This window comes from Marmota flaviventris, chromosome 1 (genome assembly GCF_047511675.1).
Source record: "Marmota flaviventris isolate mMarFla1 chromosome 1, mMarFla1.hap1, whole genome shotgun sequence".
NCBI lineage: Eukaryota > Metazoa > Chordata > Mammalia > Rodentia > Sciuridae > Marmota > Marmota flaviventris.
The window spans coordinates 19,216,421-19,234,286 of NC_092498.1; the positions used below are offsets into that span (position 1 = coordinate 19,216,421).

At 45.5% G+C, this 17,866-nt stretch overlaps 1 protein-coding gene across 1 annotated transcript; it reads right to left on the reverse strand.

Annotated features, from left to right (window-relative positions):
* Positions 1 to 342: 342 nt before the first annotated feature.
* On the reverse strand, positions 343 to 17,006 carry LOC139705408 (stimulated by retinoic acid gene 8 protein-like). Its single transcript, XM_071612578.1, has 7 exons — positions 16,924 to 17,006; positions 15,248 to 15,376; positions 12,004 to 12,213; positions 10,725 to 11,010; positions 5,936 to 6,009; positions 3,427 to 3,538; positions 343 to 417 (listed from the first exon to the last, which is right to left on the reverse strand). The coding sequence occupies exons 1-7, from the start codon at positions 17,004 to 17,006 to the stop codon at positions 343 to 345; spliced, it is 969 nt and encodes a 322-aa protein (XP_071468679.1).
* Between the last annotated feature and the right edge of the window lie 860 nt (positions 17,007 to 17,866).

Sequence of the window (17,866 nt, forward strand, 5' to 3'; positions counted from 1 at the left end):
GGTGCTATGCCACTCCCAAGGGCAGATCTTGCCTGTTTTCTTCTTGAAAGGCCCAAGGACTGTACCTGGTACAGTCTGTACCTGGTACCTCCTGAGTAGGGACAGAGTGGATTGCCCTGGAGAAGACCAGCCCCTTATACCAAACAACCCCGAAAGACCAACACAAGGCCTTGCTTGTCTTGTATTTTATACTAATGAGAAACTAAAACCATCAGAACACTTCTGGGACAGTGCCCTCAAAAGAGCCCTGGAAGTCCAAGGCAGGTATAACTGGATCTGCTAACATTCAAACTTGGAAACTCCCACTCTCCTTCAGTCCCCTCCCCTTCCAGTCCTTCTGCATTACAAATCTTCATCGTCAAAGGTCTCTAGGCACCTCAACATTATCATCTCATCGTCAGTGGGAAGGTCTGGTTCCTGCAAAACACAGGTGGAAAAGGTTGAAATTTTGATCTAAGAGTTCCAGGCAGATAGGAAGGTCCCAGCATCTTGGGTGTGCCCAACTCTCCCAGTCTCCACAGCTGTTACCTTCAGCCCCCATCCATGGAAGAAGTGGGGTGGTCCTATTTCCATTTCACTCAACTCACACACCTCCAGAAAGGAAGCGGAACTGGCTACTCTCCTATCCTGGGGATTTCCAGGATCCCATAAGAGAAATGGGAAATCCGTAAATCTTTATCCACAGGCCCATCAATAGAAGACAGCACACTACACCATGGTGTGCCCCTCATGGAACACCATGAAGCTGTGGTTTAGTTTATTTTTACTCAAATTTTTTTATTCATCATAATTTTTATTACTATTTTGCAAAGCTGGGAATGGGAGCCAGGACCTCACAGTGCTAGACAAGCTACATCCACCAGCCTGCTGCTGCTTTTTTTTTAAAGAATGAGATCACTATCTGTGGGGTACACTATTAGAAAAAAGGTGAAGTTCAAAACAATGTGTATAGTAGGCTACTACTTGTGTTTGAAAGAATATATGAATTCCTGCAGACCGTCTTTGGATGGCTATATAAGACACTGTCATGGAAGGGAAGAGTTTGCAATAGTAAGCAAGAAGTAACAGCAGGAGAAAGCGTATGTTTTACAGAATACTTTTTGTACCATGGACATGGGTTACCTATGAGGTGATCAGTTTTTAAGAAGCAGTGCTATATGTGTTTATCAAGTTTCTCATTCCCTTTACAATGACCCGTCCAACCTCTCAGGCCTGCCCATTACTTCTTCCACTAAAAGTATGTTCCCAGGTGTTTTCTCTTCCTGTGTCTCTCCACCCAGCTGAGAAATGACCCTTGTCATTTATTGTCCCTGCAGATCAGGGTTGCTCTCCAGGGGTCCTGGGCAGTATCCCCTTCAGCTATCTAATGAAAGTAGGATGGTCCCAAGGTGGACACCTAGATGGGGGGATGACCTCTGCTAGTTTCCCATTCACATGCTCTCCTGGTGGGGGAAGGGAAAAGAGCATCAAGAGGATCAGAGAGGCTGGGATGGCTCAGTATTGCCTAGCACATGCCAGGCCCAGGCTGTAGCTCCAGTATTGGAAATGAGAGAGAAAGAGAGAGAATCAGAGAAGTTGGATCAGGTAATCTCTAGGGGAATATCATGTGCCCCTTGTTCAGAATGAAGGCAACTGCTAAGCTTGAGACAAGCTAGTCAGAGAGCACAGGGGGTCCCAAGGGGCCAAGTGACCTGGGAGGGAACAAAACAACCAAATGTCACACACAGCGCCCAAATGTTGTTCAAAATGTCCTATTTCCTTAAGGAAATAATGGAGTCTGAGGCACTTTTAAGCTGCATATTTTTAAGCTGACAGCATCAGGTTGTGAGAGATATTTGCTGTTACTGGTTGCTGAAGAGCTCCCCAAAAGTCATGTCCCCCTGGAAATGCATTTGAAACAGGGTCTTGGCAGATGTAATTAGTTAAGGATCTCAAGATGAAGCCATCCTGAATTTAGTGTGGGCTCTAGATCCAAGTGACCTGTGTCCATAAATGATGAGAGGGGCAGAGGGACAGAGAAGAAGGACATGTGAAAACAGAGGCAGTGCCTGGGGGGATGGAGCCATACAGGGCAAGAATGCTGAGTGGTACCAGAAACCACTGGGAGCCAGGCAGTGGCCAAGAAGGACACTTTCCTGAAGCCTTTGGAGGCAGTATGGCTCTGCCAACACCTTAATCGCAAGCTTCTGGCCTCCAGAACATTGAAATAAGCCTGTTGTTTCAAGCCACAGCTTTAGGGTCACTTGTTAAAGCAGCCCTAGGAACCCAGTTCAGGTGCTAATGAAGCCTGATCCAGCCACCTCCCATAAAGCTGATAGGGGTAGCAGTGAGTTGGAGGTGAAACTGAAGGAGAATGAAATTTCCCTCTTTGCACCAGAGTGTCCAAGGCCTCCTGCCTAGAACCCCTTGGACAGCTTGCTCAAAACCCAAATCCCACTGCCCCATTCTCATAACACTGAATGAGAACCTTGAGAGTAAGCTCCCAAGGTGAGTCTAGGGAACACTGAAGTTCAAGAGCCTGTGCTTTATGGGGACACTCTGACCTCTGCTCCTTGCTTTTCTGCCACGTGTGGAGAAAGGAAGTCAGGAAAGCAAAGACTGTCCCCTTTATTTGTTCTCAAAGCCTTGATGAAGTGGACTAATTTAACTGTGTCGGACAGAAAGCTGGGACAGATGCTATGAGACAGTTACCCCGCCATTGGTGGGAAGTGGAGACAACTACAGGAATGGGCTCTGGACTCCAAGTGGGGATTGAAAGTGGTGTCCGCATGGGGAAATGAATGAAGGGGAAAGGGGCCAATTACACCCTAGCCTATGGAAAAGGTGGCCTAATTATTTTTAGGCAAACGTGAGCCATTGTTAAGCTTGCCTTTTTAAATAAATAGTTGTATTTTTGCCAAATTAGCAGAGAAAAATCGATAGCTACGAATCTCAAAGGGCCTGTCTCCTGGTTGGTCAGACAGCCCTTCTCCCTATGACAGCCTCAGGAATGGACACCCTAACCAAGACCCCCATGAATTAGGTCACCATAAGCTGCAGAGGAAGTTTTTTAGGAGCAGAAATTATCCTTTAAAAGCTGCAGGATTTCAGAGGATGAAATGGTTCAGCCTTTTGGAAAGATGTTGCATAACATGTACGAAAGCCTGCTAAGAGCTGCCCTGGAATCTGGTCCCTGCTTCCAGGGGTTGGTCACCAGTGCCGCTCTGCCCAGAGGACACCCTGCTGCTCTTTTCTCAGTTTCCCTGATGTCTTCCATTTCACAGGAGACTTTAGGCTGAAGTTGACCATTCATGGAATAGGACAGAGAGATTGAAAGAATGTCTGCCCATTGCCTTCTTGGGGTAATCAGGGTGAGGGTTGGCCAGGCCCCCTCAAGAGCTCTTTTTGCCATCCTAACAAGGGTGGGCAGGTATCTAGCTGTCCTACCTGTTTTAACTGAGTGTTAATGCAGCAAAGGCCTTTTAAAAAGTCAATGATCTGCATATAGAGCTGAAACTTCCCCTCTGGGTTTTCTGGGTTGAAGATGACAAACAATGAACTGTCAACAGAAAGAAAGAAGAAACAGCAAATGTTTAGAATTCTGACTTTTCACCTCTGCTTGACTACCCTTCCCCCTGCCAAGCATTTGGATTGTGGTGTGAATGCAACACTTTCATACACCCAGTCGAATTCTTGGGCAGCCCACAGCTTTTCTTGACAGGTTTGTATTAATTTTGTCAAGTTTCATGTCTGAAATCCTCCGGAAAAACAAGACTGTGATAGGACTGGATCTTGCGCCCTAATGTAATGTTTTGAGCTGTGGCCTTTAGAATGAGGGAGCAAGGTTTCTTTTACCTCTGAGTCAACCTGCTGGAGCAAAGCCCAGGGTTTGGGTCCCACCTGTGGCTGCTAAGGCACATTTTGAGTTCAGTCCCAGGAAAGACCCCCTCTCAGTGTGTCTAGCGTGGAGCTCAGGCCCTGCAGAAAGGAGGCTGGTCTTCCAGCTCTCCTTTCTTCCAAGGGGAGCAGCCCGGTGCAACTGGAGCCTTGAGGTACAGTGGCTATGCGTCCTGTAAGCCAGACGATATTTGCCCTTCGCTCTTCCTCCTGGGATGAGGTCCCACAGCCAGGCTAGGAACCCCACTGGCAGTAATCCCTACCTTTTCTAGAGAAAGCAGGGAAAGCGTTTTTAATGGGTTGGTTTTTGTTCCATTAGAATGTCAAATACTGCTTGGCAAGTGTGCTTTTGCGGCTTCTAGACCAAGTTGTCTTTGCAGCCTGAGCCCTGTGCGGAAATAGGAATGTCAGCTTCCAGCCAGCTGCAGCAGAATGACACTCGGCACACAGCTGAGGAGAGCTCACCACATGAAGTGTCACCACATGAGTGGCTTTGGAGAGGGAAGAGTCTCCTCCGTCAATCCATGTCTCCTCAAATCTGGATGGACCTGCAGGGGCAGGTGGGGTGGTGGAACCATCCCTCAGATCTGGACTGGGGTTCTACTTGAAGCTGTCCTGGACCCTTGCACAGCTCTCGTGCCTGATCAAAGGCCTGCAGGAGGCCAGGTTTCCACTGAGAGGACAATGAAGACATTCATTCGGATCCTTAGATGTGGATGGCACCCTCATTCCCAAAGCAGAAAAACTCAAGGTCCAGGTTTCTTTTGAGCCTCGACACTAGCTCTGTCCCTGCAGGCCATAGGCCCAGCCTTGTACGCAGCAGCCAGGGAATTTCAGTGCCAGACTGACTTCCTCTGAGAAAATGCCCTTGCTACAGACTGAGTCCAAGTCCTCCCTGTTTAAAATCTTCCCAGACCCCGTTTTATGTCCTCTTTCTCCTCGGGTGAGCCACACCCTTCTCTGCTTCTTCCATAGCTGTTCTCATCAGCACTGTGAAAGGCAGCTCAGAGAAGCCCTTAAGGTCAGGGCACAGGCCTGCCTCCATGTTGGCCCAGGTCCTCTGTGCCCCAGACCCCCTGCCCACTCTCCTGCCCATGGGCTGCCTGACCCTGGGTGCTATGGACTGAAGGTCTGTGTCTCATGCCCAATTCATATGCTGAAACCTAACCCCCAAGGCAATGGTATTAGGAAGTGGGACCCTTGGAAGGTGATTAGGACCTTTATAGGAGAGGCCTGGGAGACATCTGGTTATATTGGTTTGTTTTTGGTACTGGGCATTGAGCCCAGGGGAGCTTTACCCCTGATAACACTGAGCTACATACCCCCATCCCAGCCCTTTTTATTTTTAATTTCACTAATTGGCTTAAGGCCTCCCTGATTTGCTGAGGCTGGCCTTAAACTTGCAATCTTCGGTGCCTCAGCCTCCAAAGTCACTGAGATTACTAGCATGCACCACGTTGTCCATCAAGATACAGTGACATTGAGAAGATGCCTCCTACGAGAAATGGCCTTCACTAGACTGAATCTGCTAGCATCTTGACTTTGGACTTCCGTCTCCCTAGAACTGTGAGCAATAAATGCTGTTGTTTATAAACCAGCTGGGTTTTGGTATTTTGTATAACAATGATCTTGTAAGCAAGGCTAGATCAGCCTGAAGCAGGACTAAGACATACTGGGAAACCCACCAAAGGAAACAGGTGCATTTACACAACCTGGGGCTGATAACCTGGTGTGTTCTAGCCCTGGGCCAGGACAGAAGATTCTCTCCTCTGAGGATGCCCCAGACAATGTCATCCCCAAAGCGACAGTATAATCCTAGGATCAGTCCACTTCAGTCACAGGGAAAAAGTGGGTCCTTGAGAACTTGCACCCATCTGGGAGCTGCAGGGGAAAGGCAGGAAATGCCCAGCAGGGGTGCACATGCGTAGACATACACACATGCGTGCACACTCATTCATGTAACACACACACACACCCGCATGCTCCACAATCTCATACTCACTCACACAGTTGCACACCGACTCACACTTGCTCATGCTGTCTCACACCATCTTCTCACCTAGGGCTGGAGGTACTGGGAGCTTCACTTTTGTCCAGGAAGCTTGCCACATCAAAGGCGTCTTCAAAAAGGATCTGAAAGAAAGCACAGAACACCTTAAGTCAGAAATAAATTCGCAGCTTGACACTGGCGAGGCTGCTGGGCAGAGAGTAGAAAGGCTTTCTTTGTACAATCATCCCCAAAATGCACAAGTGTCAAAGCTGGGGTCCAAACTCAGGGTCTTTGCTTCATAATCTTCCCCAGAGCTGAACTTTAAGCTCTTGACTGCCGGGGACAAACTGCCAGCCCTGGAGATGGCTGAGAGAGAGGAAGTACTGGGACTGTCTCATATTTCTAAAGAGAGTGGCTCAGGCATGGGAGGTGACAGCAGAGCCGATCCTGTTTACAGGCTGGAAAGTCTCATCTGAACCTCCCAAGGTGGAGATTCTGTTTAAGCTACAATGCATAATCCAGCACTTTCACATCAGGGCAGCTGAAGGCAGAGTTCGCCTGCAGGAGGGACAGCTCCAGCCTTGGCATGCACTAGCTGTGACCTCCGGCAAGTTACTTCATCTCCCCAACAGTCCTCAATAAAACAAGAGTCACAGCTGCTATGGTTTGAATGCTGCAGTTCCCTCCAAAACTCTCGTAGAAATTTTAACTGCCAAAGTAACGCCATTGGGAGAGGAGGTGAGGAAGTGAGGACTCTGCCCTTGTAGGTGGATTTAATGCCTTTAAAAAAGGGCTTTCTGGAATGGGCTCTCTCTCTCTCTCTCTCTCTCTCTCTCTCTCTCTCTCTCTCTCTCTCTCTCCCCACCTCCCTTCTCCAGTATGTGTGGTGCAGTAGAGAGGTCCTTGCTAGATGTCGGCACACTGATACTAGATTGCTGGCCTCCAGAACTATAAGCCAACAAATTTCTGGTCATTATACATTACCCAGTCTCAGGGATTCTGCTACAGTAGCGCAAAATAGACTGAGCTAACAATGTGGCCTACTCAGGGTTGTTGCAAGAATTCAGATCATACACCGGACACAAAATAATGGCTCAGTATGTTGGCTGTATTGAATATTATCTGCTTTATAAACAAAACAGTGTTGTTGAAATTCTAGAAAATAGAAACAGATAAGGAAAATAAGAATCACTAAGAATCCATCAGAGATACCTGCTGTTGCTATATCAATCCACTTCTCTTCAGTTATTTCCCCAGGCATATTATATAACGATAATGACAAGGACTGCTAGTAGCAATATAAGGATAATGACGATATGCTTCCAAATTTAGAATTTGGTTATTTAGACGGTTTTTGGTCCTTTAATCTGAAAATATTCTGTAAAAACATAATTTACACTTAAGATTGATGGATGTAGCAAATAGAAATGCAAGACGCCTAGTTAAATTTGAATTTCAGATAAAGAATAATTTTTTTGTCATAAGAATGTCCCCCCAAATTACACAGGATATATTTTAAAAAAAAATATTTTAAAAGTTTAGCTGGACATGCTTTATTTTTTTGGCACCTTATTTACTCTGGTGATCACCCTGAGGGGAGGAGGGGGTGTCCTCTGGCCCCCTGTGGGCAGGTACCTGCAGGTCCTGCCAGGGTCCCTCCTCACTCCTGCCCAGGACACTGCTCTTGCCCAGCTCTTCATGTCTTCACTCAGTTCACTTCCCTGTAACTGAATCCCTTGGAATTCTGGCTATGTGAATCCCTTCCAGTTTTCTGAATATTGTCTGGTGTCCTACTTAGATTTCTTTTGTTACTTCAAAGAAGCTCTGGAAGAGGCCATAGAAAGGCCTGTGCTCTCTCCTCCCCACAGGCCTGAATTAGGGACCCAAGACCTAAATTCCCCTCCATAACCAATCAGCCCACAGAGTTGCAGGCCACACGTTGTCTCCATGTATGTAAAGCCCCCTCATGATCCAACCTGGAAAGGACTCAGATCAGGCTCCTTTTGGAGTTCCCACCACACTTAGAGACCACACATCCCAGACCTGAAGCACAATGGACTGGGGCCTCCTGGATGCAGAGAACCCTGAGAATAGGTGCCACAGTCTGGCTGGGCACAATCAGGAGCCACTTGTCAAAAGAAACTAACTTTATTTTCAGAACCACACGCCAAACAAAACAGCCTCTCAGGAAAAACCCTCAGAGCCTCAACTGCCACCACTGGCTTCCCACAAGCCTCTCTCTCCCACACAAGCTTCTCTCCACCTCCCACAATCCTCCCGCTCTTGAGGCCGATTGGCTGGGTCACATGGGCGGAGCCAAAAAAGTCCCCCAATGAGCAGGTCCGTGGTCTGAAAGGGCAGGGAAACAGCCCAATGAGCATCACAGCAGAGGAGCCAATCAGCTAGATGTTGCTGGGGCCGCTGTGAGCCAATCATCAGCCAGCAGCTGGAAGTTTGCTGGCAGCTGGAAGTTTGCTGGGGCCCCTTCGGCTGTGGCTCTCAACAAATAGGGGCTGGCAGAAACCCAATTGTTAAACCTTTCCAGAAGGACCAGGAGCTGCAGTAAAGCTGAACTAGAAGAGCACAGAGCTGATCTAGAAGCCACAGCAGGAGCAGCTGTGGTTGGCCCTGTGTTGAGCATGAGTGTGCTCTGTTCCACTCACCTTCTCACCTGCCTGGCTTGACCAAACCCTGGGCAGGAAGCTCCTATTCTTAGGCATGGCTGGGGGAATCTGCTGCCTGTTTCCCTCAGCACCAGAAAAGCACCAACCTTCTCTGAGAAGGGCCAGGCAAATCATTCCCATGATTTGGGACATTAGAGTCTGGTTTCTCTTTGGAGCTGTTCTTCCTTGAGGAAATGTTCATGTTGGCAAATGCACAGGTGCTTGTATACACCACACACACACACACACACACACACACACACCTTCAGTTACTCAGGATTTTGATATATACTGTGTGTGTGTGTGTGTGTGTGTGTGTATGCAAGACTCAAGGGCTAGGCATCTTAGGGTTACAAAGACATTTACCCTGGCTCCCCGCTACTTTTGTGCCTTGGGTATGAAATCTTGGGCTGCTGGTTGCCTTGGTTCTCCTTAAACCATTATAGAGGACTAGCATCCTCTCATGGTGGACCCAAGATTAGGGGAAAAACAGATGGGAAGCTGGTGTATTCGTGATTAGGGGTGGTCTAAGGCAGTAGCCACTGACACTTGCACATGTGCTCTGGGAGGTCTTGCCAATAATGCCTGGTGCATCAATCACCTGGAGTGCTCTTTAAAATGTGGATCCCAGAACTCTACCCTCAGGAATTCTGATTCAGTGGATCTGGGGTGGGAGCCAGGAACCTGCCTGCTTACTGTGCTCCATGGGTGATTCAGGGAGATAATGAAAGGCTGACTATCCACACATAGGCCAAGGACAGAGAGATTTGAGAAAATGAGAGGGATACAATCCCTGAAGTAGGAGCTGGGTGTTTGGACAAATCACACCTCTAACTAGGACTGCCAAATGGAGGGTAGGACTAGGTGACAGCTCTGTTGTTCTCTAGACTTGGACATGACTGTGGAAGTTTCCAGAAGGATTGGGGTATTCCAGGGCTATAACTGTAGGGTCAGAAGCACATGGAAGTTCTCTGGTTCTAAGACTCCCCAGAGGGAGAGACGGGAGACTAGTATGGCTGTCTCCTCAAAGGGACCACCCACCGAGGGGCATTTGGATAGTCAAGGCAAGGGGGAAGGGGGTCATAGCCATGGATGTTAAATGTCCTACTAAGCACTGGACAGGTGCAGGGAGCAAGGAACTGCCTGTCCCTGGGCTAACGCAGTGAGGGCAGCCTGGGCCCATGTGGGAGCAGCAGGCTTTTGAAGTGCTCCTAACTCTAGAGGAGCTGCTCTTGGCCTGCTTCTATCTCAGCACAGGATGATGGCTAACACCACCTGGTGCTCACTCTGTGGACTGTGGCATCCTAACTACTGGAAAGCTGAGAAAGGCATTTAGAGTGGAAGCTGTGGTTGCCCCCTCTTCACCCAGTGGTTGCAATGTTTTCTGGGAACTGGTCACCACTCTGGGTCTGTGCCTGATGGGTGCTTGTGTCATCCTTTCTCATCGGCTCAGTAAGCTGGACAATTTGGGCCAATGAGAGGGGAGGAGAGGTATGGTAGAAGCTTCTGGAAAAAGTTCCTCGTTAACTAAGAGTCTTCACAGGGACTCTTTCTCTACCTGGTGTACAGGAGGAAGAATGACCACTGAGGGTGAGAGAAGTGGGGAGGGGAGGGAAGGATGAGAAACCCGAGAGAAAAGAGGAACCTGAGTCCAAGGGGACACCACTGAGAGGGTCAATTAACAGTGACCTCCCTGACGTGAATTGTGCATTTCTTCATGTTTTTGTTGTTGGTGGTGGTTGGTTTGTTTTTTGCACTGGGGATTAAACTCAGGGGCACTTTACCACTGAGCCCTTTTTATTTTATTTTATTTTTGAGACAGGAGCTCCCTAAGTTGCTAAGCACCTCACTAAATTTCTGAGGCTGGCTTTGAACTTGGGATCCTCCTGCCTCAGCCTCCAAGCCACTGGGATTACAGGCCACCTGCCGGCTTTTCATAGTTTAATCATCAAATCATTGGCAGCCAAAAGATTCCCACAGGATTTAACCTTCCCCTCTGCAACCCTATAGAAAAGCCAGGACACTAACAAGAAATACTGTTTGGTGATCGTGGAGATTATGCTGAGAAAATTAGAAGCCTGTGGTGCCACCTGCAATAGAAATGGCACCTCAAGCTTGCAAAATGACCAAGCAAACCCTGGGTGGAGGGTGACAGTGGTTCCTCTGCGTCCTCCGCTATCCCACAGGTTGCTCACCTCCTCCAGGGTGGACACGAGCGAGCAGCTGGCCCCCTGGCTGTCTACTCCGCTGTCCTTCACACTGCCCTCGGCACCCACAGGCTCCTGGCAGGCCACCGCGAGGCCCGGGAGGCCGCCGTGCTTCTGCGCCCAGGTCTGCAGGAGGATGGCCTTCCTCTCCTCGGAGAGCGTCTGCCACAGGTGGGAGATGGCCGCAGAGACGATGGGGAGCGTCACCTCCTGCGAGGAGACGATGCCGTTCCCTGTCAGGAGGTCCATCGTCTGCTTGTAAAAGTTGAGATACCTGGAAGAGGAGAGGCGCTGCCTCTCAGGAGTCTGTCCCTGCAGAGGCCAAGGCACCGTGCCCGGGCCACGCTGGGGGTGCAGGGCGCTTGGCCTCAAGCCTCTGCCCCCACCCCTGCAGGGCAGAAGCCGCTGTCGGGGAGCAGAAGGCACCTTGGGGACCAAGGACAGAGATTTGTGCTGGGGGGGGGGGCTCCCTAGGTCCTCCCAGGGCCTCGCCCCTAAAGCTCTGCTCAATGTTAGGTGAGAGATGTGGCTGCTCAGCTCCCACCCCCCACCCCACCCGAAATTCTAATTAGGAGGCCATCAATGTGCAGGCTTGATAGACTGCTGCTTTAATCTGGGGTCTGTAAGTCAGGCTCAGCTGTGGACTGGGTCTCCTTCTCTTGTGCCTCTGGAGGCCAATAAGGCTGCTGAGGGGTCTTGGGTCTGTGGAGGAGGCTGTGTCAAAGGAAGTCTGATGCAGCCAGCCTCCACCTTTATCTCTGTTAAGACCAGATATGAGGTTGAAAGGGGACATGTAGGGTGTGTGTGGGGTACGGGGAGGGGGAACTCATCCCTCATAATCACCATCAACAAGCTCCCCTTGCACCCCAAATAAACACCCAGTCTAAATAAAAAACATTGTATTTGCTCTTCAGTTATGGCTTCCAGACTATGTGTCTAGCCCCTCAGACCAAGCCCAACCCCAGCCCCTCCTACATGGTTATTGTCCTCTTGACACATTTTTGTATATTTTCACATCATTTACAATGTGAATTTTACTTCATTTTTAATATTTGTTTCTCCTGATTATTTACCATCAGAAATAATACACATTCACTGTTGAAAAATTTGGAAAACACAAAAAAGTACTGAGAAGAAAGCCCCTCCCATAATTCAGGCTGGTCTGAGCATGCATTGAGGCTACAGCATACTCCACTTGGAGTTTCTGTCCCCTTTCCCACAGGAGCTCTGTGTGTGTCCAAACATCACCCCACCCAGCTGTTCACACCGTTCAAATTCCAGGAGGTCTGGCGACATAGCGGCAGAGGAATGTAAGAGATCAATTTTTTTCTCCTCTTCCTCTTCTTCCTCTTCTTCCTCCTCTTCTTGGTCTTCCTCTTCCTCTTCCTCATTTTCTTCTTCCTCAGCATCCTTTCTGACTGATTCAACTGGGCACCAGGTGGAGGAGCCATTCTGAGGAAAACTAGTTGAGACCAGACTGGGGAAGAAAACAGACACAAGTTAGTAATACTGTAGACCTGTAGACAAATATTCCCAGCGGACATGAAACTCAAAATCTTAGCAATATTTAGTATATAAATAGCAATATTTTGTTTATAAAAACTCTCTTTTTATATGTGTGTCTACACACACACACAAACACACACACATATATTAAAAATCATATTAGTGATACTAGCTAGTCTAATAAGGCAGGAAAAAAGTAAAAGGTCTACATATTGGAAAGTAAGAAATAAAAATATCTTTATTTTCAGACACAATGTGACAATGTGGAAAATCCCAAGAATCCACAAATATATGACTGGAATTCAGAAGGGAACTTAGCAAGGTTGCAGAAAGCCAGATCAATAATCAAAAATCAATACTATTTCTAGTAGAATAAAGGTTACCAGAGCCTGGAAAGGGTGTGGGGAAGTGGGAGATAGAGAAAGGATGGTTAACGGGTATAGGGCTCCAGGAGAGGAGGAAGATTTTCTAATGTTCTATAGAGATAACTATGGCCAACAAGAATTAATTGTTTCAGAATAGCTAATAAAGAAGATTTGGAATATTCCCAGCTCAAAGAAATGATAAATGTCTAAAGTGATAGAAATGTCAATTACCTTGGTCTCATAATTAAACATTATATACGCGTATTGAAGTATCCCACTAACACATAAATGTGTACAACTACTATGTGCCAATTAATATATATGTTAAAAACATATATATGTGTGTATATATATATATATATATATATATATATATATATATATACACACACACATATATATATATCTGTATACTAGGAATGAACAATTGAATATTAACATTTTTTAAATTATTATTTATAATAGTACCAAAATCATGAAATATTTAAGTTTAAATCAAAAGTTCAAAGTATGAGAAAAGAATAAGATGGACTCATCAACATTATAGAATTTTGCTCTTCAAAATACATTTTTAATAGCATGAAACACAATTTGGAAAGTCAGAACTTAAAACTAGCTTCTTTTCATACTGATAGGCATACTCCCCAATCAACCAAGTTCTGTTAAAAAGCAAACTTGCCAGAAAAAACAAACAACAACAACAGCAAACACAACGTTTTAATCTCAGAATAGAGAAAGACTTCTAAGTATTCCCTACAACCCAGGTGTCATAACAGATTGATAGATCAGACTTCATTTTTTTTGCATGGCAAACACAAAAAGCAAAAAACAATAGGAAAAATAATAGAACAAATGTCCAAAAGAAAAAATTTGGCAAATCTCACCATAGAGAGCTAATTCCTCTGTATATATAAAGAACTTCTATAATTAAATAAGAAAAAGATCACCAGGTGCAGCAGGAAAACAGACAAAACAATAGGTACAAACAATTCCCAGGAATGGAAATAAAAATTATCTTGAACAAAGGCACTCAAGTTAATTCATAATCAATTAGCTAATTAATTGCTAAAATGTAATAATTACAAAATAAAATTAGTCTTTTCTATGTTGGCACCACAGTTTTAATTATTATAGCAAAAAATTCCTCCCTAATTATTATAATTTAGCTATTCTTTTATGAGCAGGTGATAAAAGGACTTATAAGATTTTAATATATGATAAATTTCATATTTTATTCCAGTAAAGAAAAGACAACTTATAATAAAGTTGGGATCACTGTTAGTCATTTGGGAAAAGCCAATGTAGAATTCTGCCTGACTGAAACCATCTCAGACTGGGCCCCACCTCACCATCATCCCAGTGTGATTTTTAAAACAAGGCTACTAACTGCCACCTTCATGCACACATACACACCACACCTGCCTCCCGTCTGGGAACAAAATGGTGATCAAGTTGTCTATGAAATAAGATTAAACGTAGGTGGTTATTTTCTTCTTGACACATTTTTGTATATTTTCACATCATTTACAATGTGAATTTTATTTCATTTTTAATAATTGTTTCCCCTTATCATTTGCCATCAGAAATAATACACATTCACTGTTTAAAAATTTGGAAAACACCAAAAAGTACTGAGAAGACAGTAAAAGTAATGCGTGATCACACCATCAAACACTAGGAAGCCACATTGTGTCATCCAGGAGGACTTTTGACTCCTAATAGCAAGTAGTTTACAGCTCCCTTCTGGGAGGGGGAAAATATGGCTTGAACTCTGTTTTGTCAGAAGCCAACTTGGATGTACACCATGCCATTAGAGCTGGACATGCCCAGAGCCACCAGAGATGACAGAGGCCCAGCCATTGCCCCTAAATTCCAGGCTGTAGTAAAAGCAGCTTTGCAAGCTGCAGGTGAACGCAAGGGTTAGGTCATCCTTGGAGTGCTGAGAATATATCCACACGGCATGCATGAAAAGCCCAGAAATTGCAGGAGTTAAATATAAAAAAGTACAAGAAAGACATTTCTCAAATCAGTCTTTCACAATTTAAATGTGACATTATTAATAACATTCTCCATTCAGCATCTGTGACACCTATGTGTACTAGGTTATTTTCCTCTTTCAAGTTTAATGTGCCTTTTCCTAGGTTCCTATGAGACTTTTAAAGTAGGCCAAGATTTGCATTTTCCTTATTTTCATATTACTTTCCAATAAAGCTATTAACTGAGGACTTTAAGAAATATATATAAGATACGAGATGTAGTAATACACTATATAAGATGAACACAATGATGTCATCATTCTAAAAATAATGTGCAAAATTTGAAAAATAGATGGATGGATATTCCTCAAAATCAACATTTTCTTTGAAAGGCAAGATGATTCATATTTTCAGGCCTTTCTGTATTTTCTACATTTTCTCTAATAATCATTTTCTATAGTAATCATTTTCTGTAATAATCATTTTTATAATTGTAAAAATAAATTGAAGCATGCACTTAAGATAAAGGAGAACCCAGGACAGACAGCTGTGAGTGAGCAGAGCCCCTGACCATCTTGCACGTAGAGGGAGGGTGGACTACTGGGAGGCAGCCTCCAAGGCCAAGACAGCAGGTTCTCATTCTCCTGTGGTTGCTGGATCTTACCTGTCATTTCCAGAGTACATTCTGGCATATTCTTCCTTGACTTCCTCTAAGCTGGTTGCATTCCCATCCTCCAGATTGAAGGATTCTATTAGGAAGTTGAGGCAAGAGTCACAAAGGAGAAAGTCAGACCTGTATTAAGTCTCTCCTGCCTTTCTGCTCCATGGTGGAGCTCTGAACCCTCCCAGGCTCAGTACTAGGGAGTCCAGAGGCCATTTTCCACCTCCCTTTCTGGGTGCAAGAGGGCAGCTCAGTACAAGTACTGACCATTTCTCTGGTCTCTCAAGGTGAGGTCAGGTGCTCTCAGCAGCACCCCATTAGGAGTTTCATCAAACCCCCTAGTCTGGTGACCTCTGCCTGTCTGGCCGCACTGCAAGCTCCCTAGGGACTCGGACATCAACTTCATAACCAAGCACAGTGCCTGGCATACAGTGACCCTCTGTTGAGAGCCACCGAGGAAGGGGCCCCAGCAAACTTCCAGCTACCAGCTAATGATTGGCTCACAGAGGCCCCAGCAAACTTCCAGCTGCCAGCTGATTGGCTCCTCTGCGGTGATGCTCATTGGGCTGTTTCCCCACCTTTTAAGACCACAAAGCTGCTCATTGGGGGACTTTTTTTGGCTCTGCCCACGCGACCCAGCCAATTAGCCTCAAGAGTAGGAGGAGTGGGGGGGGGGTTGAGAGGCTTGTGGGAAGCTGGTGGTGGCAGTTGGGCTCTGAGGGAATTCCTGAAGAGCTCGTGTGGTGTGGCATGTGTATTCTAAAAATAAAGTTCACTTCTGCTTGATAAGTGGCTCATGAATTGTGCCCAGCCAGACTGCGGCCTTTGGTGGCCCACACGGGGAACGACTGTGGGTAAGTGATAAGGTAAACTGCTCGTCCCTGAGGGCAGGGTGAGAGGATGGGTAGCCATTTTAAGATTCTTCTTTTGTTTTGTTTCGATTTTGTTTTAAGTTGCCTGTCCCTGGAGATGTGTAAGACAAAAGAAAAACTGCTCACATTTGAGGAAAAACTATTTGTGTCTGAGGAACAGATAGGGAGAAAGGACGGATGGATGTTTCAGGAGGATAGAAAGGCTATTATAATGATTTTTTGTTGTTCCACTTTTGTTTCATTCTGTTTCAGTTTTGTTTGGTGTTATCTTGTTGGGTTGTATTATAGTTATAGTAGAAATATGGGAAAAGAAATTAGTAAAAAACAAACTGAAAAAGTGTTAAGTAAATTGTTAGAGGAAGGAGGCATCTCAATAAAATCAAGAACAGTCAGGGCATACATTGATACAATATAAAAATGTAGCCCATGGCTTTTTAAGGAGGAGTTGTTAAATATATCACAATGGAACCATCATGGTGAAGACTGAAAAAGAATAGAAAAGAAAAGCCCAGGGACTCTGCCAGTAGGCACATTGCCATTGTGGACATATGTATCTTGTTTGCTTAGTCCAAAGCCTTCAGTTCAGACAATGGTAGAGGAAGGAGAAGATATATTGATTCAAGTAAAAGAGAAGGTCTCTCAAGCTAGTCAGACAGAGGAAAAAATTCAAGTAAAAGAGAAGGTCTCTTGAGCTAGTCAGACAGAGGAAGAACATTTAGAGCAGAAAAAGCCATCAGGGGAAAAGTTACAACAGGAGACTGCTACTAACACCTTTCTATCTCCAGAGGGCGTAAGTGTCCAACCAACAGTGCCACCTCCATATACTGGGAGGCCCCCAAACCCCGTAGTTGATAGATGGGATCCTGACACAGGACCTCAAATATTAACATGCCCGGTATTTGAGCAGGCAGGAGGGCAGCAAATTCACCATGCTTTAGATTTCAAAACAGTGAAGCAGCTAAAAGAGGCTGTAACAACCTATGGTCCTCAAGCACCCTTCACTGTAAGCATGGTCGAATCCATTTCCAACTTGAACATAATGCCAGCAGATTGGGCTAGGATGTGTAAAGCTGTGCTAAATGGAGGACAATACCTGTTGTGGAAGGTTGCCAATGAGGAATTTTGCAAGGAGACGGCTAGGCGAAATGCAGCAGCTGGTTATCCTCAGAGAAATCTAGATATGTTGTTAGGAAAGGGACCTTATGAGGGTCAGCAGCAACAAATTTCATATGATCCTGCCATATACTCACAAATTGCTGTAGATGCGGTTAGAGCATGGAAGACTTTACAAGGATATGGAGGTTTACAAGGTCAATTATCTAAGGTAATACAAGGAGCTAATGAACCTTATGCTGAATTTGTAGATAGGCTTACTCAAACAGCTACCAGAGTTTTTGGGAATACAGAACAAGCAATGCCATTAATAAAACAACTGGCTTATGAACAAGTGAATTGTTGATGCAGAGAAGTCATTAGACCATGGAAACATGAAGATTTAAAAACATATATTAAATTATGTAGAGACATTAATGAACAAGGGCAAGTCTTGGCAGATACAGTACAACAGGTTTTAGATGCCAGGCTAAAAACATGCTACAATTGTGAACAAACAGGACATTTAAAAAGGAATTGCCCCATAGGAGGAGGGTTTAACAAAACTAGGTATCAAAGGAGTAGAATACCGGGTATTTGCCCACGATGCCGTAGAGGGAGACATTGGGCTAATGAATGCCGTTCTCTAACCACCATA